Below are 22,769 nucleotides of genomic sequence, written 5' to 3' on the forward strand. Positions count from 1 at the left end.
TGAGCTCTTTGGTTTCAAGTTCACCTGCTGAAACAGTATTGTACCTGTTCACTATAGCAAAAATGGGCATGTGTCATTTTAAAACGAAAAAACATTCACTAACCAATGAGGATTAGTACTGGCCTTTAGAAGATTTTTTTTATCACATTATGCTACGCACCTTACAAAAATGTAATAATATTTTAAATTTTTTATCTCTGCTAGAACAATTTTGTGTCATCAAAATGCAGTCATCAACCATTAGATTTTCCATATTTCGTCACCTTATAATCCCTGACACCAGCGTATTTTATTGGAAATTCATATGATAGACCTCTACAAAGGAGTGAATAACTGTGAATAACTGTGTTCTAAAAAAAGCAAAATCCACCAGTGAGCTGGATCTAAATCTTTATTTTAATCCATTACTTTTCCTGTTTATTCACAGTTGCATTTATATCGATTTTAAAATGACAATATCTATAACTAAGCATTAAAAGTGTTTCTTTTACATAAAGTTAAGGTGAACTCTGACTCTTGTAGTTAAAAGGTCAGTACTGATAGCCCTTCGTAAGACACAACACCAATGAAGTAGCTCTCAGTTTTAAAAGGTTTGCTGACCCCTGCCTATACTTTCAATTAATTCAAAAGTTTAATCAAAGACCTAAATAAGTGATTTATAACTGTAACAATCTGTTACTTTGCTTAAAAAAAAAAACAGTGATCATTGTTTACTTTGATTACATAACCAAATAAAATTAAGATAATTCATGAAACAGCTAGTTAAATGAAGAAAATATCAAACCGGACACATTTGTTAAACGTTTTTTAAACATTATTTGTCTTTAAAGCAAAACATTTTTTAAAACCGTTATTAAGATCATCTTAAGCATGAAAAGCTGTAAGATATTTAGCATGTATTTTCGTTTATCCCTTGCCTTATATCTATATATATTTTTTTTTAATTTTGTGTTTAATGTGTTGAAATGTTCTTTCCGTTTGTTGAGCCGTTTGCTGCTGCAAAGCAATTCCTCTAGATGGCGCTCTAACAAAGGCTGCTAAGGTCAATACGGTGAAAGCAGTCTTTAGTCCTTAAATTCTTTCTACTGCCTTGAATCAAATAAAGCACTGATGAAATAATATATTTATAGTTAAAAAGCTAAACTTTATCGCAAAACTGAATAGGAAATTTCAAATGAAGCTTTATCTGTTAAAATTGAGCAGGCAGACAAGCCAAACCCTGCTGCTCTCAAATATCTTAATTTTCTTTCTCAGGGGTCGACACAACACGGCAGTTGTGCACAAAATCTCCCCAGGAGGCTGAAACCTGAAACAGTAAAAACACTGGATGGAAATAGGAAAGAAGTTTGATGAGATGTCACATAATAGGGTCTTCGGGACACATTTATAGTTTTGGTATAAATTCCTCCACATTGGACCTCATTGTTTTCTGCTGTGTAGTGATTCTGTTTCAATACAAAGATTTAGCATAAAAAAGTAATAAAATCCTCTGTCTACCATCCGGGCTACACATAAAATAAATAAATGCAACTTATTCACTCACACTGAGCCATATCACTTTTCAAGCGAAAGTCTGATAATTAGGCAATTCATAACGTAAGGTTTCCAACTAAAGTATCCGTTCAGTTCTCATTTGCAATCAGCGGTCGTAAATACAATCAATATCCTACTGATTATTGGGAGGATTTAGGATGACTCAAAAACCCGGCCAAAACTTTGTAGAAATTTAACTTTGTTTGATTGAATTTCAAGAATCGGCTGTTTTTTTCTGTAATAAAACTACATACACTGCAACAAAATTTGAAAAAAATAAAATAAAAAAATCCACAAAATTGTGATTGTGTTCTTTCTTACTACCCATTTAATATTTAAGAAGTTCTCTTCTTATTGAAAATATAACAAAATAAGCTTAAGGACTGTAAGTTCAGCTCAACATAAAGTATTTTTTGGTGTCTGTTCTTAATGTTGTTGGTAGCTTTCGTGTTTTAATGACTGTGTTTGTGCTGCTTCAATGTGCCTTTAAATCCCTCCTTGGGGACAAATACAAGTTTTCTGGAATTGAAAGACCAAGTTCTAAAGTGATCAATCTGTTTGACCAAGATGTTTCTTCCTACTGGAAGTAATATTAATGTTTTGGAGAAGCTTAGCCAGAATCCCGACTTGAATCTGTGGAGGGAGCCTAAGATTAGGGTGATGGTGAGGAGAGCTTCCAACTTCAACTACTTGAACCTCATCACTAATCTATATAACGAGTTTGGCTGGGCGGCTCTCTCACACTTCAAATTTTGTTTTCCTGACTGAATGAATGTAATCAAATGAAATTAATATTTTCTAATATTTCATTCTGAACATTATGAATTTATGATAAAGCTTTTCATGCTTCTGTACCTGGTGCTGAAAATATAGCTGGCCCTGCATGACAATCAGACACCCAGATGTCCAGAGCGTTTGGATTCTGAATATCGAAATTAGTTTTTACTATTTTTGACTGATTAACATCCAACGTTCAATTACTATAAATAAATCAAGCCGTTAGAGAAGAGGATCAACGGTAAGTCCTGAGTCTAAAAATTTGGTACCACTTTACAATGAGGCTCCTCTTAAAGATGGCTGATAAATAGTTTATAGATGGTTTTAATTAATCTGTAAACACTTTATAACTCATTCATAAGTATTTATTATGCATCGATTGAGGGGGAGAAAGAGGTAAAACAGACCGGTTTGTGTTTACAAGGCAGTAACTTAGTCTGAAATGTTTAATATAAGCAACTCTAGATGAATTTTATAGTTGAACAGATTAGGTTTACTATTTTGGCAGGAAAATTGTCATTTTTGTCTCTTGCTTATCCTTAATTAATGCATAATAAAAACGTTTGCTTGAGTTCTATGGTGTTTACATATTTATTAATAACATGTCTTTAAACTATATATTTATTAGCCATATATAAGGAGAGCCTTATTGTAAAGTGGTACAAAAATTCTTCACACATGTGCTGATCCATCAATAAACTGCATGGTGTTACATCACGGTGGAGCTCCTATCTGCAGTCTGCAATCGGTTCATGACATAATCCAGATGGAAAGGCACCAGCAACTCTTCATAGTCGTACCGCAGATGAAGAAAATATAAGCTCTTGACCATAAAACTGCAAGTTCAAAACTATCAGTATGGCGTGTTCACGTGTTATCTCTAAGGCCAGATACAATAAATTCCCTTTGGGGGTTATTCATTTACATCTGCATGGGGACTAGCAGCTGTGGTTTAATCATAAGGCCCACCCACAGGAGTGAGGGGTGAAGCACCACTCCTGACAGCAGCTGCTACGAGCAGAGCTGTTCAATCATGTTTGAAAGGGGAGAAGTTGCACGGCCGTGCTATTTCGACTGAGGCAATTCAAGGACGTCACGTTGATGTCAGAGAAAATGCGGCAACTTGTTGGAAATTTCTTTCCTCACTGATCTTTGCCTTCAAGTGAAGAAGTTGTTACCAATCATAAACACATTGTCACCGGCAGCCTGTTCACTGCTGAACAGGAAACAGCCAATCACAAGGTAGCAACTCATTTAGGCATCTGCTGCATGTGATGAAGGCAAGTCGCTGAAGATCAAGAACGGGGTAGAAAAGGGATTTAATCGACCTTCAAAATTAGTGTTGCACCGATACCGATACCAGTATCGGCCGGGGCGCCGATACAACACTAAAATGGTGGTATCGGTATCGGCGAGTACCAACAAATAGGTCACAGATACCATTTTGATGTTTGTATGTCACTTGAACGCAGCCTTCTCTCTCCCGACACTCACTAGTTCTACTGGATTCACTTTGTATTAGTCTTTTTTCCTGCTTTAATAAGGTAGCAGCTTGACAAAGCCATGATAGCAATTATTTTACAAGTAGTAGTATGCTGTTCTTCATATATACACACACATAAATTTCAAAGTAATGGTATCGGTATGGTATTGGTATCGGCCGATACTGCATAGCCAGGTATCGAGTATCGGTATCGGGGCCAAAAAATGGCATCGGCGCAACACTACTTAAAATGTCCTAGTTGTTGGTGCCAGATGGGTTGGGTAATTTTGTTTTTTTTCACAAGCGGCTGATTTTCAAGGATTTTCACCCAAAACCATCTATACGGTTTACAGAGAAGGGTCAAAGAAAAAAGGGAATGTTCAATGAGAGGCAGGTGTGTAGACACAAAATGGAGATAAAGAAGGTATATGAGCAGAATGGGAATACTAAGTCAGCTAAGAACAAGAAACTGAGATTAAAATCCACACAGGGTCACACAATTGGACATGAGATCTCGGAAAAAACCACTGCCAATTAGTGTTGTTCTTCAGTGACATCCAGACGGTAGGGTCCAGCGCTGGTGTGGATCCAGGCTGTCTCGTGTCAATTGTTCAGGCTGCTGGTGGTAGCGTGGTGATGTGGGCCGTTTTCTTGGCTCACTTTGGACCTTACAGAACCAGTTAGGAATTGTTTAAACGCCCTACATGAGCATTGTTGCTCCACTTTGATCCCTTTCTCACTGAATTGATCTCAGACTGGTTCCTTGAACACCCAACATCCATTGGCCTCTTCAGTCTCCAGATCTCAACCCAACGGTGGGCTTTTGGGTTGGGTTGGAAAGTATGACTCAAATTGTGGCTCTGCAGCTGAGAAACGTGAAATGAGACTGTGTGATGCTATCAGGTAAACGTGGGAAAGGTTTCAGACAGCTTGTCGAATCTATAGAAAATTGGGCACAGCCTCACACAAGCAAGGTAGTAATACTACTGAATTAAAAGTGGCCAATGAGTGCATTTTTATAGTAGGGTTTGCTGTTAAAGACAAATCTCCATTTAACATCCACATTTAACAGGCTTACTGATCGTACAGGACAAATAACACATATACAGGATACATCCTACTGCCGGAGGATTTTAATTTAGCTGGCCAGTTTTATCTTATCATTAAAAGCAGTTACTGATATTTTCAGTAGTTGTTAAAGTTTATTTTCTTCACCTCTTGAGGTTTCATTTGGCCGGCGCTTTTACCTTTACGACGTTGCTCATAAATAAGCAAAATTATGCAAGTCTATCTCCCACAACTTTGATCTACAACCAATGCGGGTGATTAGGTTTTATAAGTGCAGATTAAAGTGTTGCAAAACACAGAAAGAAAAACAAACCCCGTTAATGAACAAAGGTGAACCTACCAGTTGTACCACGTTGTTATCTCTTGAGATTACGCTACAATCAAATCTAAAATCTGGTGCCGTCTGCCCAGCTGGTGACGTCTGAACCTGAAGCTGTGCTGTGACGCCTGCACACTGAATGCATAAAATTACCCTAATATGGCATTGCTGGGCATGTCTTGCGAATATTATCTGCAAAAAAGATAACATTTCACGTAGCAGGCCGAACGTATCGTCAATTACGTAAGAAAAAATAAGCAATGAGTTGGCATTTGTGTAATTTTTCACACCCCCCCCCCCAAAAAAAGAAAAAAAAAAGGTATACATTTTTATAAATTGCTTTGATGCAAAAGTGCGATATTAACCTGAAAAGCCCTGAAAGGGATTCAGATCAGAGTCGGACTCAAAGCATGGTCTGACGCAGGCAAGGGGGAGACACTCCTGGGCTTAAATGTGCTTTATAGTGTGTGTGTTTTATATTTAAAACTGTTTAAAATGCAAAAGTAGAGGAAATAATGTATGAAGTCTGGTAGCAAAGACTGGACAATGAAACTGGAACCTGGTATTCCCATTTCACCTAATATAGTATTTATCTTTTGAAGGGTAAAGTCAGCATTTATTTCTCATGTAAACCTTTCCTAGAAACAAACGTAACTCTAAATAATATAATGCCTTTTCGATGCATTTTAAACACCAGTTTTACACAAAAGCTCAAACTGTATTTTTCTGTAGAAATTTTTATCTCGCTAAACATTTTGACCCAACATCACATTTGATTCATTCACCCTCCTGAGCGAACAGATATGAGTGTGATTATATACGCCGTTATATGATAGCAGCGCATGTTATTAACCTTTGACTTGAATAATGGCCCGGCTCTGTTTTCTCAGCTTTAATCTCGATCATCCACAGAACCAGGAGATGTTAGGCAAGCTAATACTAAGATGGAACTTTCCATAAACCATTAGACTTATTAAATTTATATCAATATTCTCAAATAAATTAGAGAGAAAATGTAGTTTTTAAACTTCTATTAAGAAGCAGTTAAAAAACAAAACATAACACAAAAAGATTTAAATAAATATAAATATGATATTTTGAATCTGTTATTAAGTCACGTGAGAAGGATTATGATCTCATCAGAAAGTTTATTTGCAAACTTTTGGGTTTCTGCATCACAATTTAACAAAAACAGCTGAGCTACACCAACAAAAGCCTCAAATAACGTTGTTTTTATTCAGTTTGTGACTAGATTTTCTCTTCACCAGTCGGAAAACACATTGTAACCACTGACAGGTCTAGTGAATAACTCTGATGATACATTCATCATGGCACCTGATAATACGTGAGACCTGCTATCAGGCAGCAAATAAACATTTTGACCTCAAAGTTGATGTAGGAGCAGGAAAAATGGTCCGGTCTGAGGATTTGACTCAGTCGTCATGGCTTGGTGACTGGATGAGAACATCTTTAAAACTACAGATTTGGTGGGTTGTTCCTGGTCTGCAGTGAGCAGTATCCATTAAAAGAACTGGTCAGCCTGTGTGGTCCAACATATGAGGTACTGTGGCTCAGGTTGATAAAGAAATGTTATGCTGGCAGACCAAGCCCTGCCATCCATGTGGATTTTACTTAACCTAATCCTCAATGCAGGCCAATTTTAGCAGGATGACGTGCCCTTCCCCAAACCAGGAATAATGTGAGGCGCACACAAACAGGTTTGGTCCTTAATCCAGTAAAAATCATCTGGATGTTACATACAAACAAGTCCAATGCATGATGATCCCAATTCAGGACCTGCAGAACTTCAAATATCTGCTAACATCTTGGTGTAGTGGAGTCCATCTCTTGATGGATCAGGCCTGCTTTCACAGCTTAAGGAGGACCACTTAGTCTTAACAATGTTATATTTGATCAGTTTACGTTCAACAAGTTTTGGTACAGATTATTAGATTATTGGTTTCTTTGTCAGACGGTCCATTTTGGTGTTTTGACAGCCACCACAGGACCTGGAGCTCTACTTTGTGAACTGGGGCTTAAAAATCACTGATTATTCATAATGTGTAATCTATTACATTTGTTGTCAAGCATCCCTTAGCATAGTTTATAACTGGACTAATAACTGTATTAAATCTCAAAACCTTTTAAATGCTTGCATGAAGGTAAATGTTTGATGTTTATGAAGGAATAAAGGGTTAGGTGGCTTGTTAGTATATGCATTGAACTTGAAACTTTAGTACAAATATAATATTTGGATGAATACATCATATTGTTCAGAACAAGGAGTCATTTGTTTTTGTTTGTTGGTGAACTGGACGAGGTAAACACGTTCAGCCTGATAAGGCTACATTATATTTGATAGTTTAAAGGCTTTCGTTAATCCAAGATCTGAGATGTCCAAAATAATCCAGAGACAATTGTAAAAATAAACAAGTTTTTTTTTTATTTGCATGCTATTTATTCACACAAATACAATTCAGAGGCCGTGTTCTATGAGAACCAAGAAACTCAAAGTATATATAGACATTTCTTCTGTGAACATTTTTACAGGTGACATAATTATATAAATATAGTGCAGAGTGAGAGGTTCCTCTTCAACATGAATCTTTATCCCTCCCTGCTCGACCAGTCAAGGTAGGAGCCGGCGTAGTTACGAGCTCTGGAAAAGAGAGCAGAAACATTGAGGGTTCACCTTCCTCTTTAGGGATGTGGTGAGGAATCACAAAAGTGCAAAGGAAAACGTATTTACGTCACATATCCGAGTTCTCTGACTTTGCTTAGGGCCTGTGCTGATCGCCTTCCTGATCGGCAGTAAAACACCAGCTCAGGTGCATCCAGCGCAGGTTTGGGTATCCCATATCTGGCCTGGAAGTCTTCTGGGCCCATTTTGAAAGCCTCCTCGACGGTGCCAACTGATCCGAAAGAAAGAGGAGACAGCGGCAACAGCAGATCACTCAGACAGACCACTGGCATTAGGTTCACAGCCGAATACAAAACACAGATATTTAATAAAATTATAATAGGTTAACTCTTACGGGCAATGTGAACGGATCTGGGGATACACCCTTTGTCCACCTCATCCTTCTCACGGACGTCAATGAGAATCAGATCTTTGCTCTTGGCCAGAAGAGCCTTCAGTTCCTCGTAGGTGACTACAGTTTCAATGACATGAAGAAAAGCAAACATATTTAAAAAAAACAACAGCAGATTTTTAAATGGGTCATTGTTCAAAAACACTTGGTGCATTTAGCCAGATTTAATGAATGGTTGAAAGTCCCAGAATACTCGTGTTTGTAGTCACTGTGAAACCAGTGCAAGTAGCAAGAAAAACCACATGCTTTACGTTGTATCTAACATTTTCCATTTTAAGAAGAGTTTAATTTGTCATAACAAATGTTGATGGGTTGAATTTGTGCAAATTCTGAATAGTGGGCCGCTCAAAATCCCTTAAAAATGCTGCAAATGGCCCCCGGGCCACACTTAGGGCTCCCCAAATCTAACGTTTACTGTATATTTGTAACAAAACAAATTTAGATACAATTTGCCCGCTAATTAATTTGTAAAAACCAATTCTAAAAATAAAAAAATATATATTTTCAACCAATGCTGCACAACTTCTGTTTAATTTCAATAATAACAATACTCGTATCATTAGTGAAAAACACTAACCTGGATTATCCATGCTGGCGTGTGGGTGAAGCTGTGGAGATGAAGGAGTGATCTCTGCTCACTGCTGTTCTTCCACACCTCGGTTTTTATGGTGCTCGACGCCAAATAATTGGCTCAGGTTCAGGCAGTGGGCGGTGCCTGGCCTTGAAGACTCAGGTAATAGTTAGATAATAATTATGTAAGAGCATCCCTGTTGAGCGGACGTTCAGAATACAACTGGGTTATAAGCCATTAGGCTCTCTGTCAACGTTCAAAGGAATAAACAATCTCAAGTAATTCACGAGTTACATCACACTTTAGACCTATCTGTAGACGGAGGTCACTGAAAGCAAACCAAGCATGGTAAAACCTGACGTTGGTATGTAAAATCATTTATTACACACCTTTATTATGACATTAAAAGACTCAACTGACATTTAAACTATTTATTTGTTTTATAGACTATAAGGAAAAACTAGAAAACTTGTCCAGGAGGGAGTAAAGTGTCCCACACTACTAGTCTGGATCATGATATTCTCAGCTATCCTCATCGACCCATCAGTAATTCAGCAAATTGTAATTCCCTTCGATTTGGGACATTGTTTTAAATGGTGCCGTTGCATTAAGAATTATAGATTAGAAATCTAAAAGTAGCTGACAAAATATTTGTTGATGTCATTTCCGTTTAAGAAGGCATTTAAGATTAAATTCCTCCCTAATCTGTCTTAATCAGGAGAGTAACACTGTGTCTTTGCTTATGTAATTGTGCAATACTATAGTATTTTCAAACAGTTTTCGCTTAGCCCAATCCTAGTTATCAGGTAATTTGTACGATAAAAGTAAAAACAATGAACAATGAATTATTCAATGAAGATCATAAACATTCCTCTCCTATTTTAATGACTATATGATAACAAAATCTAACTGCCAAAAATCCCTTCATCATCAATTTCTGTTGGGGCGACAGGCAGGCTGCACCTTCCATCTTGGACAGGTTGCCAGTGGGTCACAGGGCGACACAGAACAGCAAACTATGCACACAAACGCTCCTACCCAAGGGCACAACACAGTTTACCTGTTAGTACCCAGAAAGAAATTACATAGGGAGGAACCTCGTAACTCCATGCGGAAATACCACAGTTCTGGATTCAAACCAGGGACCTTCTTTATGGGACTCCATGTCATGTCAGCTCTAAGCCAGAACCGTGACCATGAGCAGAGGAAGGGTCATGGTGGAGTGAAAAACGTCTCCAGTTAATTAAAGATTAATTTGAGTTTTTCCAATAGATTGTTCCTAAAATGTGTCCTGATTGGGCCGAATGTCACCGTGTCTCCTCCCGTCAACATGTCTGAAACCAAAACCTGGGGAAATTTGAGTTTTTTAGGCCGGACTCCTTTAAATGCCGCATCCGAACAATTACGCCATAGTGTTTGCTGCAGAACTGCTTCCGGCTAACCGATTTGCAAATCCGGCATTTTAATTGCTTGTAGTCCAAGCTCAAGGATGCCAAAGCTGCAAGAGGATAAGTGAAAATGTTCAATTGTCGGGTGTATTAACCCACACAAATAATTACACCGTCCACCAGCTTACTACAAAAATGGCCAAAGGGGGTGGAGTAGAACCACTGATCTCTATTTATTCACTGGATTGCGCATTGGCCGTATATAATACACATCGCTGTGAAGCCACCAGCCGCCATATTGGTACTCCCTATTTTTCTTCAGTAACTAGGGAATATGTGCGCTACAGCATCGAACAACGAGGATTTTCTCATGTTCAGGGGGGGGCTTAAAACTTTTAAAATGTCAAATGCCATATACTTTTATGTTATGTACTAAAACTATCAAGTACTGAGAAAGTAATGCCTGAAATATTTTGCATGTTATTTACATATATATATATATATATAAACATTTATAAATATTAGGGCCAGGCAAGTTAACGCGTTAATTTCGCGTTAACTCATTAGACTATTAACGGCGATATTTTCTTTAACGCGCGTTAACGCATGTTGCTCACATGCTTTTATTTTGTGAAGGTCTGTTGCTGCGGTGTAGGGGTTTGAATCAGAACAGTAGGTGGCGATAATGCGCCAATAACCTCGCTGTCAGCCAAACCTCGGATTCAGAGGAAGAAAGATGCTGGCCGGAAAAAAACAAAGCCGACATGGGGAAGGCGGTGTTTCCCGCAGGAATTTGCTTAGGCGAGACGGTGAGTTGGCGAACGGAACAAGTTTTGTGCGGAGTGGAGCGGAGCGGGGGGGGTCTGCATCGACGCCGTCGGTGAAGTCGCTTCTCGTTTCAAAGCATCCATGTGTTTTTGCCTGTTTTTCCCTGCCATTCACTATATGCACGCGAGAAAGCAACAACAAAAAAACGCATGTCAACGTCAAATAAACGCAAGCGTATCGAGTTAGCAAGCATTTCAGTTTAAAGTTCTTCCAGCAACGAATATGACAGAAACAAGTTAGTTGTAACCACTGCCAAGTTAAACTTTGGTATTGAACATAAAATGGTAATGCTGCTTCCTGCTGTTACCTCAGAAATTGCCTGTTTTTGGTAGATTTTTTCCCCATAAAGAGAATTCCCTGTCAGTGGCAATAAGCTTTAATTTATTATTATTGCTATTTTTTGTTTTACATGTTTAAGTTGAGCTTTACACTAAATATGTGTTACTGATAAGTGCTACAAATGTTACAACACTTTTGTTCATATGGCAGCAGAACATTAAAATAAAAGTGCTCTTTACACTACTTTTGAATTCATTCTTGGAGTTTGTAAATACAATGCGATTAATCGCGATTAATCAGGCAAATTATGTGATTAATCGCGATTAAATATTTTAATCGTTGCCCAGCCCTAATAAATATATAAATAATATACAAAAAAAAAAAAAAAAAAAAAAAAAAAAAAAAAAATATATATATATATATAGATATATATAGTATATATATATATATATATATATATATATATATATATATATATATATATATATATATATATATATATATGTTATTTATATATAATATAAATAACATGCAAAATATTTCAGCACATGATTTAAAGAGACAGTACCAAAACGAGTTGCTCTCAGACGCACCTCAGAAAAGAGGTAAAAAGGGGGAACATGAGGATAAATTAACGGACCAAAGACCAAAACATTGCAGTTCCACTTTATATAGACCACAACTGAATGATTTCAAAGTGAAAAGGAAAGATTTAAAAGCACATGATCCCTTTAACCTGCTGAGTAATGAATCCTACATGTTAACAGTCCTTATCTGTAGAAGTGGAGTCTTTGTATTGGTTTGATAGCTGGTTTATTACTCGTATTGATAATCACTGATACATGTTAGTATATTTTAGTTTAATATTTGATTTACGGATGTCGTTAACATGCCATGTTTTCCTCAACCTTCCTACAACCTACATCCTTTCTGACTTGATAAGAAACTGTAGCACTGAGGAATAAATTATACTGGTCCCTGGGAAGGTCACCTGAGATTAATAGATTGATTTAAAATTTTAAATGTGAGACTCATTGGCAGATTATAAACAGCATAATTTAAAAGTGCTAAATTTACATCTATACAAAGCAAAGACTTGACTTTTCAAAAGAGATTTTCTGAAATTACATTAACATAGTGTTTGCATCCATAAACCTGTAGATATGACTGTCCATGTTAATAAATCAATTCAGTTTTAATCCAGTTGAGAATAAATCAAATAAATGCACAGATACTGTCAGTATCACAAGAGAAGAGACTTAAAATAAATACGAATTTAGTAGACAGGCAGGCAACGTCGAACACCTAAAGCTCTGACGTTGTAAAGTTTGTGGTTACAGGCGTCATTCTTTGAGATATTTAAATTGTTTATTTGTCCAACTTTCAGTTTCTAACATAGATGTTAGTTTAGAGATTATCATGTTTAGCCTGGAGGATTATATGTTGGCTGTTAGATGCATTCTAATCAACATAAATTATGTTATTCATTATCTGATTAAATATTAGCAGTCTAAGCAACAAAAGCTGCAGTAAATGACAATAAGTCAGCAGCAACATATTCATCTTTCTCTCCTCACCTTATATAACCTGAACAAGTTACGCCAGTATAGTGATTTCTTTTACTCCCTTTCAAGGCTAAAATAAATCAAACTGCAGAAAACTTTTTATATGCATAATTTATTTAAGCAACAACCATCAAAGACAAAATGTATTGGGATGAATTAGATCCTAAACCTACAACATACATCTGTTGTAGAACAGCAAAAAAAAAGGAAAATCACAGCCATATAAGCTGCAGAGTAAATTGTATTTTTAACTAGAAACAATAAATTGCTGCAGCATAAGAGGAGAACTTTTGCCACCAAAAATACTTTTACTTCTGGTCTGTTTCCACAGCCGGAAGGGGAAAAAAATATGTTTATATTTCAGCTCTGGCGTGCTCATAACCCTCAGCTTGATCTTCAACCTGTTGGAATAATACCAGGACCTCATAAATAAGATTAAAAGCAGATCTTTTTCAGGCTGTGGTGGAAATCAAAGACTCACCTGAGCAGGATAGCACCTCTCTTTAGGGACAAATCTCCATGACGTCACCCTCCGCAGGGACTCCCTGAGGGAGGCTGATAACTCATGAGTGTCGCGTACCTGACAAACACGCCCATTACACACACGTCCACATCCTCTCCCCTCATTTTAAAATGAATAATACATAATGAAACAACAACAAAAAAATGAAACCACCTTCATGCGTGTCAAGCAGGCATGTCTGAAGTCCACGCTGCTGCTGCTGCTCACTATGCTGATGGTGGAGGAGAGGATCACCTCAGCAGCCGCCTGCAGCTTCTCTTGTTTCTTACGGCACAAACACACACAAGCTTCATTTTTTAACGACGATTTGTCGAATATCTTCATTTAAAACAGAAAGCACAAATATAACACGTTAGGTTTTGTCACGTTACAGCTGAACGCTTTTAAAGGATTAACCAACACACAGTAGTGGCTCTTAAAAAAGGAAGGAAGAAGCTGTGCTGGCTGGATAAAACTAAAACGCAACGCCCGCAGTGAAACCAGGTGGTGGCTGCATCATGCTGTGGGGATACGTTTCTACTGCAGGGAGACTGAAGAAAGTGCGAGTGGATGGGAAGACGGACCGTGCAAAATTCAAGGAAGTCCAGGACAATAAAAAACCTGTAAAAGACGTCCAAAGACCTGAGACCGGAGCTGAAGTTGGACTTCCAGCAGAATAAGGACCTTAAAAACAGCACAGCATGAAAAAAAAAGATGCTCTTTATCCAATCTGAGCTTTTTTCTGAAGGTGAACAGGCAAAACATTCAGTCTCTAGACTCAGACTGGTAAAGTGCCTAGCTGCCCACCCCAGAACAATGTGGTTTGTCAAAATAGATTAAAGGCACTGAAAACAAACGCAAGCCACATTTATTTGTCAAACAAACTGAAAACCACGCATCCATTTACTTCCACATCCCAATTATGTGCTGCTTTGTGGTGTTTTATCACATAAAATCAATCACATAAAACATAGTGACATTAACGAGGTTGTTACCTGACAAAAACCAGGAAAGGCTGAAGGGCTTTGAGGCGCTGAATCAAGTTAGTTTGAATTTTAATTTAATTAGTCAGATTACTGCTACATAGACTAAACCTGGAAATATGAAATAAAAACTCCAACCGTGAATTCAAAACAATAAAAATGTCTTTCTTGCCTTTTGTCTTTGTTTTGAAGCTTTCGTTGTGTTGAGCAGCTCAGCCTGCAGAGCTGATGTGACGGCCCGCCTGTTGTTGCTAAGGATGTCCTCCAGGTGGCGCTCTAGCAACAACTCACCGGCTGTAGGAGAACTGGAGGTTCAGTGCAGTCACTCGGTTTTTTTTGTTGTCAAGCTTTTATCAGACATTTTATGGAAGGTGGTCTTCTTTTGGTTTTCATTAGTACTTAAGGACGGATGCTGCAGCCTCGGCGGTGAACTTCTGAAGACAAACCTGCTGGTCTCAGAGTCTCTCCAGCTGAGTGATGTGTGTTTACAGCTGCTGCGCTGATGCTCTCTCACCCATTATATCCGTGAGCTCAGAGGTGAAGGGGTCACTGTGCTGTAAGAAGAGGAAGACGAGGAGACTCTGCTGCACTGGGAGGCCGCTTGATTCCTGCTCCGGATCGTCCCAGTTTTCCTGCTCCACGGCGTACACGACCCCACCGCTGGGCACGAGATCGTCATGGCATGCTGGAAAGATTTAAAACAAAACAATATGAATATAAAAAAAAATAAACAGGCTCCTGAACTGAACCCAGAGTAAATTAATGTTTAAGGGGGCAGTACATTTTTAGTTGGGATAAATTACCTGACCTCAGTACTTTATAAATGGGAAGAGTTGCATCGTTTTGATATGTAATGTTTATATTTTAACTCCAGATATGACAACATAAACGAAACAAAAAACCTCAAAAGAAAGGTTTTAGTTCTTCACATCATAATATAGATTTGAAAAAAAAAGAAGAACATAAAAATCTCTAATTTATAACCAACTAGCCCATTTGTTTTTCATCATGTGAGAACAATTCACTAATGACCTGTACTGATTAGCTTCTTTTTCTGCAACAAATGCTCTGAGAACTCATTAATCTATCAAACTAGAGTTACTGCCAATGTTTGAAATTAATGGCCTGCAGATTTGTACCTTTGTCTAACAGAGTAACAACATTTTTTGTAAACATCTCCTCAGCTCACAGTAACTCAACCAGACAAGCCAAGACTCTGTTTTATAAAACATTAAGTTTTCGGTTTTCTCTTAAAGGATTGCAAAGTTTTCTTCTTTTTTATATATATATCTATATCTAATGAAACTAAAGAGAAGCAGTGAAACAGCGACAACCTCACAAAGCTGCTGTTGTGTCATTTCCAGTCTTTCACTTTACTGATATGAATAAAATGGCACCAGTCAGCTGAATAAAGAGCGCAACAGCGCACCCAGGAGGTCTCATTGGAATTAAACGTTATTTATTGTAAGAAACTAATGAATTAATTAATAGAACTTTATTGATCTGACAATGGAGAGATTCACTTCTGCATTTAACCCATCCCCTTGGGGAGCAGTGGGCTGCCACTGTGTGGCACCTGGAGAGCAATCAGGGGTTAAGGGTCTTGCTCAGGGACCCAGAGTGGCAGTATGTGGGAGTTGAACTTAGAACCTCCGGGACCCAAGTGCAATGGTCTAACCACTAGCGCACCACTCCTCCTCCAGATGTCAATCAAATTCAGAAAAAATAAAATAAAATAAAAAAATTATTCAAATGCAAAAATTATTTTCTGGGAAGAAGTACCAGTAGACCAGACCAACAACAGAAATACAATAATAAAGGCTCATTTAAAGTTAAATAAATTCCTTTTTTTTCCCAATCAATTGTTGCAAAAACCATGTGTTGAGAGGTCACATACAGAGGTTACTGGAGCTAAATTAAATCCTTCCAAGCTGATATCCAAAGTAAAGCAGGCATTCTTAATGGTAGAAGATGCTTTATGCCAGAAACGTCCAAACTGTGGCCCGGGGGCCATTTGTGGCCCCTGTACACTCCCCCCCCCCCCCCCCCCCCCGACTGCATTTCAAGAAAGATTTGGTCCACCAATACAGGTGGCTGATGCAGATGGAAGATTTTAGTTTTTAATTAGGGCAGTTACAGAAAAGTTAAAATCCCACAATTGAAAATGTTAAGTACAACACAAAGTATTCATCTTTAAAAACAAAACAAAACAAAACACTTTTAACACTTTTCTGTTTAATTTCACAGTAACATCCAATGATATTTAATAACTCAAATGCAGACTTTAGTGCATTAAAATCTGCTTTCAATTCAATTATTAAAATTGGCTAATTACATCTAGTGTATTCAAAGAACATCTGATCCAAATACTGTTCTTATATTGCTAGGCCAAAAAGAGTAAAGTTTACTATTGTTAAAGAGTCAAATTAAATTATTCAACATAATTTACAAACTGGATGACCATCATTTAATACAACAAATGAGCAAAAAAATTTTTTTATCTACAATGATTTACACATTAATTTCCTATAAAAAACTGATTAATTTATTTATATAAAATGATAATATTTTGTAGAGCAGGTAAAAAATGTAAAAAAATAAATAAATAAAATTAACAAAAAAAAAAAAACGTGTTAACTTTTTTTTGAGTTTGACTTGACAATTTTGGCCCATGTACCGAAATGTTTGGACACCCCTGCTTTAAGCAGAGCACAAGTAAAAACCACCGCATAAGTGATGAAATTTTAAAGTAAATAAACAAAGCAGTAAATATTGGTACATTTCTAACATATTAATGAGGCTCCTACAAATTTTCAACTTCAAGATTTCCTTCAGCTAATTGGCTAAAAGCGGAGCACCAGAAATGACCCTTCTGTGGCTTTCCCTCCTTGTGGAGGCGGTCAGCGACCGTCTGCAGTCGTCCCTGTGACTGTGTAGCACCAGCGTCTTATTCATCCCATGGGCCAGAACTGGCATGTCACAAATAGCCGAGAAAGCTAAAATTACCACACAACAAAAATCTTATTACTGTAAGCGTTACTTTTAGCTGCTCCACAAATATACCAGCATGCAATATAATGATAAGTCAGATTTTTTTGTGGAAAAAGGATGTGTTAATCATTGTGGATCCGAAAACTAAGAAAAAAAGGGGGGATATGCACCTTTTTGTCTTTTTAAAAGAGTCATCCAGCGATCAAATTGTTTTGGGCTCGATTGAAAAAAATAAAAATAAAACAAAACTGAAAAATTATTCATTTTTTCTAAGCAGTAAGACCAGGATTAGGGTCCGTTTTCTTTGACAACGCTTGCTGTACTGAGCAAGTTTCAATAAACTAATTAAAATCAGATTTTTTTTGTGCAAGCAAAGTTTTCTTATGAGTAACAGTTATTGGACAGATGTGGTTACTATAAAACTAAAGAGGATGTCAAAAGTGTTGTTCTTAAAAGAGGAATACGTTGCGCTTCCTAGTCAGCATCGACCGTAAAAAAAAAACAACAGAAATATATTTTTGGGTATTAGCTAGTGATGATGAATATTGCATCTGAAGTGGGTGAGCCTTTCTAGATATGACCATGAGTGGAAGTCCTTAGTTTCACATCAAAATGACTATCCAGATCAAGAATACAATGAATTTGGTGAGTCATAATTTCCTGGGTCGTCATGTTAAACAACAACTGTATTTTGACACCAGATCCACACAATGAGGAACCAACCGCAGACACGCCCTTTACAACTTTGTCCATTTACAGCAACACACTGAACTTAAATTCCTCCTTTAGACAATCAAAATTGCTCATCATCAGCATCCTGTGTTTTCCTGTTGTGACGATGAAGCTGTCTTCATATGAGCAAATGAATCCCAGCTCCTCCTACTTTTAACAAGACTGTAGGGGGATTAGCACACAGTTACTGTGCTGTCCACACACATTTTCTCTCCTAAATCTCTGCCAAGAACATTTTATGAATGCAACACAGATTTTACATGCAACTATTTCCCACATCTCAATTCTGAGCATTAACACAAAGCAGAAAGCTTATTCTCTCTGCTGCTTTAAACTTCTTGGTTTTTTTTTCCTTCATTTGACTTTAATTATCTGCTTCAGGGATTAATTATAGTCCTTCTTTCCTCTCAGCTAAACATGTGGCTGTTTTTTTTTTTATATGCAATTGCCTGAAGTCAAGAGAAAAAACAAATCTGTGTTTTAACTGTGTTAGAACATCTTTACAAGATGGGATTAGATGTTCCGGATGCTCAGCCTCCCAAACCCTAAATTTCCAGATTTTTATTAGGAAACCAGCCCCCTCAAGGTAAAGACCCACACTGCATCGTGGCCGTCAGAACATGTTGTTCTGGCGGCGCAGCATGTTGTTTACCTTTGGAGGAGGGGCAGTGGATCCTGCCCAGGCCCAGCTGAGGGTAGTCTAAAGCAGCAGGAAGGCTTTGGAGGAAGCCAGATGGAGCTGGCACAGGGATGTTACTGGGGCTGTATACCAACACCTGGAAAGGCAGCAAGTCAAGGACAATTTAAAATGTTATATTTCTGTAAGTTAAAAAAAAAAGAAAAGAAAAAAAAGAAGGAAACTCATATAGATTTACACACTCAATTACATATGTCAAATCTTTATATGTGATGATGATTATGGGAGACACTCTTAGGAAACAAAGAAAAACACCCAGTCTACCAGACAATACGTCCACGTTGCAAAGAACTGCAACAAAATGTGAGCTGGCCCTTTAAGTCCCGTGCAATCTATGCATGTAATATATTTGGTGACTCCTGTGTGAGCTCATGCAGAATAAACGTTTCAGAAGGCAAACAGGTGTTGAGGACGTTAATGCCAAATCCCCAAAAAGCAGAAGCAACTTATGCAATATAGCCTTGTTGAGATGGAAATAGGACCGAGCAGTATGGGTTAAAAATAAAATTAAGATTTTATTATACCAAATCCGATTCATTGATTTTTTTTTCTCCCCCTTTAAATTCATAAAAATAAATGAGAGAAATTATGTTTAAAAACTTGCTTTTATTTCAGTCTTTTTGTCTGGGAGTTGAGTTGAATTCAAAGTGCAACTAAACACAAGCTGTGTAACATAATCGTAAAACAAGATGGTGGCCCTGCCGTTGTAAACAATTAAAATGTAACTAAATGTTTGCTGCTGCTGCTGGTACTAAGGAACTTGGCAGAATGAGCGACAGAGTTACAGGTACGGACATGTGTACATCTCCCTGTGCGCAGGCGCAGCACAGGAGCAAACATAGTGATGCAAATGATTGTGGCGAATAAAGCGAAGCCAGAGCGACTCGACACCTGCGGTGGATGCAAAGCGACCGTTGTTGGAGTTGATAAAGCTGAACTTAAGTGTCTTGTCCCGCCTGCGCTTCAGCAGGGAGGCTAAAATAGCAAATTACCAACTGCCGTCATCTAATGCACTTAAAATCTGAAAAAAAATAAATAAAAATTAAGCATGTTCCCAAAGTAATTTTGTATATGTAGTAGAAAATAAAGCATCTTATTGTTTGTCATAAATCAGGCCCCCAAATATTGCGATAAAACTTTAGTTTGCTGAGTCATTGCAGACTGACTGATTTTCTACTTTATGTTCCTTCAGCTTTCATGTCAGCTGTGTGGTATTTTTTAAACTGTAGTACTTGTGAATAAGACTGCAAGTAAAGTGATTTTGGCTCAAGCGTTATCTCTAAGGTGAAGGTACAGTACGTTTTGCTCTCATGCTTTAATGATGCACTTTAGGGATTACTGAAAAAAAACTTTGCACTGGGGTTAGTTATGGCAATTATTTCAGGCCACCCAGTGCTTGTCTCTATCCAGGGAGGAAAATATATTGTAAATTTGACATTTTCTAAGCTTGCTTAGCCCATTTAATAAACCCTTGCAAATCTTCAACCACAACTAGTCATCAGTAAACCTCTTAATGCAGACATATTTTAACATAAATCGTGACCATGTTCAAACAAAGTCAAAACTTTTATAATTACATTTGGCTTGATGTGGGGTGAGACTGATCTGAGATAAGGCAAATCCCTAAATGAGATGGTTAGAGAGGAGATAAGTTTATCACAGCCAGCCCCTAAAACTAGTTACTCTCAAACATAAACGCTAAATTCCTATTAAAAAGGGAGGTCTCCACCAGTATCGATGTGCTATCTCATTAAGATTCCTTCAAACTGTGCCAGCTGCTGAGAAACTTATTTGAAGTTACCTGTTGGTTTGTGTATGTCATGCGTAACTTAACTTGCATGCAGTTATCCTTTTAGCTACATTTAAATAACAAAATAACTTCCCCTCACTCTGGCTAAAAGCACGTCTGATTACCAGGGAGGCTGGATGGCATGTATGGCAGACTAGCTCTGCTGAGGCATAACCAACCTCCCTGACTCGTGCTGAAGCCCTCGTCACGTTGACTGAACCCGAACAGCCGTCCCTTATGTTTTGGCAGAACGCCGTGACCTCTAGGCTACAAAGCATCCTCTCTGGTCCCTGTTTTCCCACTTAAGGCACAAACCAGTACACCGGATGTCATCATGTGATTGAAGCAGCTGGTCAAAGGCGGGGTTAGGAGGCCGAATCTGTGATGCATCTGCCGCTTTAGACACTCGTCTGCTTGCTTTTATGAAGAGATTAGCACAGAACACGATTATATCAGGCAAAAAGGATATTTGCATGCGAGACAGCTCCGTAGGCAAATTGGGGTACTGCTGCACACAGGGGCTGAGCAGCGTGACAAGCTGGACGCTGAGCTCTCCCAACAGGCCCTGATCCATGGCTGCGGGCGGGATGCTGAGTGGGAGACGTTCTCCGACGACAGGATGTCCTCCCTGACACCACGGTCCTGTCTGACCGCACCGTGGAGCGCTGTGAAGGAGAGAAAACCCCCTGATCGTACACAGATGTGACTTCACCACCACCACCTGCACGAGAAGCAGGAACCTTCAACAGAGCTTTTAACAGAATCGTATCTGTGTGTCTACATAAAACATAAGAGAACAGAATAATGAACTAGTGCTACGGACTGTGCAGAACAAGTGAGGTCCAACATCAGAGGTGGTTGGACAGCCAGGGTAACTTTCCTTCTGAGGAGAACTCTGCAGGAATACCACAAAAGAGTAACAATTAAAGTTTATTCACATTACCTGCTTTTTTTTTATTAAGAGATGTAACAAAATGCGAGACATGATAAATAAAAGAATGCACTGCAAAAACGGAACTAAAAATAAGTAAAATGTTCTTAAAATGAGTGTATTTGTCCTTTATTTGAGCAGGTAAATAAGATTATTTGCCAAAGGAATAAGACTTTTGCACTTAAAATAGGAACAATTCATCTCCATCATCTTATTTCAAGTGCAGGATGTCTAATTATCTTATTTTAGGGGTCAAAATACTCATTCCATTGGCACATAATCTTATTTACCTGCTCAAATTAAGGATAAATACACTAACTAAAAGAACATTTTTACTTATTTTTAGATCCATTTTTGCAGTGTGAACAAACGTTTAGAATAATGTAATAAAAGCTACTAGAAATATTTGCATGCATTCTAACCAGCTGGAATGTAATACATTGAATTTGAATCTCTTTTTTTACTGCATTAATTGGATTATTTATATTTCTAGCTATAATTAGGATTTGTTTGTCTTGTTATTTAGAGCATTATAAATAAAACTAAACTCAATCATGAGACTCTAAAATAAGAGAACTAAGGCAGTCTGTGACGTTGCTGACTTACCTAAACTCGTGCTGGGATTTCTGTGCATGAATTTTAAATTTTAGGTGGATTCTTATCTGTAGAAATTAAAAAAAAAAAATAGTTTTTTTCTCACTTTTCCAGCATTTAATTTAAAAGAAAAGGAGAACTTTTCATACCCCGGCATTGGTCAAACTGAACGTCCGGAGGAACGCCCTAATATGAGCCTGACACGTGGACCAGGAAAGTCCTGCATCTTTTATCTGCGAGAGTGACATCCACAGATTAACCAACCAACTTCAGAGGTTGATACTTTTAAAAAACTCAGTGTTTATTGTGCTCGATAAATAGCAAGTACAGTACAACCTGAAAAGTGCACAGGAATTGGAGCGATCCATACAGATCTGTGAAGGCGCTCAGCTCCTCGGGATCAGGCTCCGGACAGGACCACACACCGGGAAACAGGACCTTTTTCAAATCTGTGCGCAGCAATGCAACAAAAACCAGCTGACTTAAAAAAAAGCATCCTTTGAGACTTACTGCGTTTGTTATTGTGTGAACATACCAGGTTGAAGGGCTCGCATTTCAAGTCCAACACACCAGGGACCGGCGGATGCAACTGGAGCACAAAATGAGCGTCAGGATGAGTGTTTGTCTATGAAGTGAAGCAGGCTGTG

At 38.0% G+C, this 22,769-nt stretch overlaps 2 protein-coding genes across 2 annotated transcripts; both read right to left on the reverse strand.

Moving 5' to 3' along the window:
- Positions 1 to 7,604: 7,604 nt before the first annotated feature.
- Positions 7,605 to 10,547, reverse strand: LOC105928681 (thiosulfate:glutathione sulfurtransferase). The gene is made up of 3 exons (XM_021318318.2): positions 8,216 to 10,547; positions 7,930 to 8,092; positions 7,605 to 7,839 (listed from the first exon to the last, which is right to left on the reverse strand). The coding sequence occupies exons 1-3, from the start codon at positions 8,424 to 8,426 to the stop codon at positions 7,788 to 7,790; spliced, it is 426 nt and encodes a 141-aa protein (XP_021173993.2). The 5' UTR covers positions 8,427 to 10,547; the 3' UTR covers positions 7,605 to 7,787.
- Positions 10,548 to 12,995: 2,448 nt separating this feature from the next.
- Positions 12,996 to 22,769, reverse strand: zgc:195212 (DUF4554 domain-containing protein). Its single transcript, XM_021318287.2, has 12 exons — positions 22,658 to 22,769; positions 22,459 to 22,571; positions 22,272 to 22,355; positions 22,135 to 22,190; positions 21,421 to 21,492; positions 21,067 to 21,262; positions 18,764 to 18,887; positions 14,903 to 15,073; positions 14,561 to 14,682; positions 13,580 to 13,690; positions 13,385 to 13,483; positions 12,996 to 13,304 (listed from the first exon to the last, which is right to left on the reverse strand). Exons 1-12 carry the CDS (start codon positions 22,674 to 22,676, stop codon positions 13,257 to 13,259), a joined length of 1,215 nt encoding a protein of 404 aa, XP_021173962.2. The 5' UTR covers positions 22,677 to 22,769; the 3' UTR covers positions 12,996 to 13,256.

This window comes from Fundulus heteroclitus, chromosome 23 (genome assembly GCF_011125445.2).
Source record: "Fundulus heteroclitus isolate FHET01 chromosome 23, MU-UCD_Fhet_4.1, whole genome shotgun sequence".
NCBI classification, from domain to species: Eukaryota; Metazoa; Chordata; class Actinopteri; order Cyprinodontiformes; family Fundulidae; genus Fundulus; species Fundulus heteroclitus.

What these genes read in the sequence shown, in the direction of transcription:
- zgc:195212 (XM_021318287.2), bottom strand. An exon ending in CGGAGCTGTCTCGCATGCAA is followed by an intron (nt 18,888 to 21,066) that starts ATATCCTTTTTG and finishes CTGCCTTTCCAG; the next exon opens with GTGTTGGTATACAGCCCCAG. An exon ending in CCTGCTTGACACGCATGAAG is followed by an intron (nt 13,484 to 13,579) that starts GTGGTTTCATTT and finishes CGTGTTTGTCAG; the next exon opens with GTACGCGACACTCATGAGTT.
- LOC105928681 (XM_021318318.2), bottom strand. Translation starts at nt 8,426, where the DNA reads ATGCACCAAGTGTTTTTGAACAATGACCCATTTAAAAATCTGCTGTTG. An exon ending in CAGATCCGTTCACATTGCCC is followed by an intron (nt 8,093 to 8,215) that starts GTAAGAGTTAAC and finishes CTTTCGGATCAG; the next exon opens with TTGGCACCGTCGAGGAGGCT. An exon ending in AGAGAACTCGGATATGTGAC is followed by an intron (nt 7,840 to 7,929) that starts GTAAATACGTTT and finishes TCTCTTTTCCAG; the next exon opens with AGCTCGTAACTACGCCGGCT.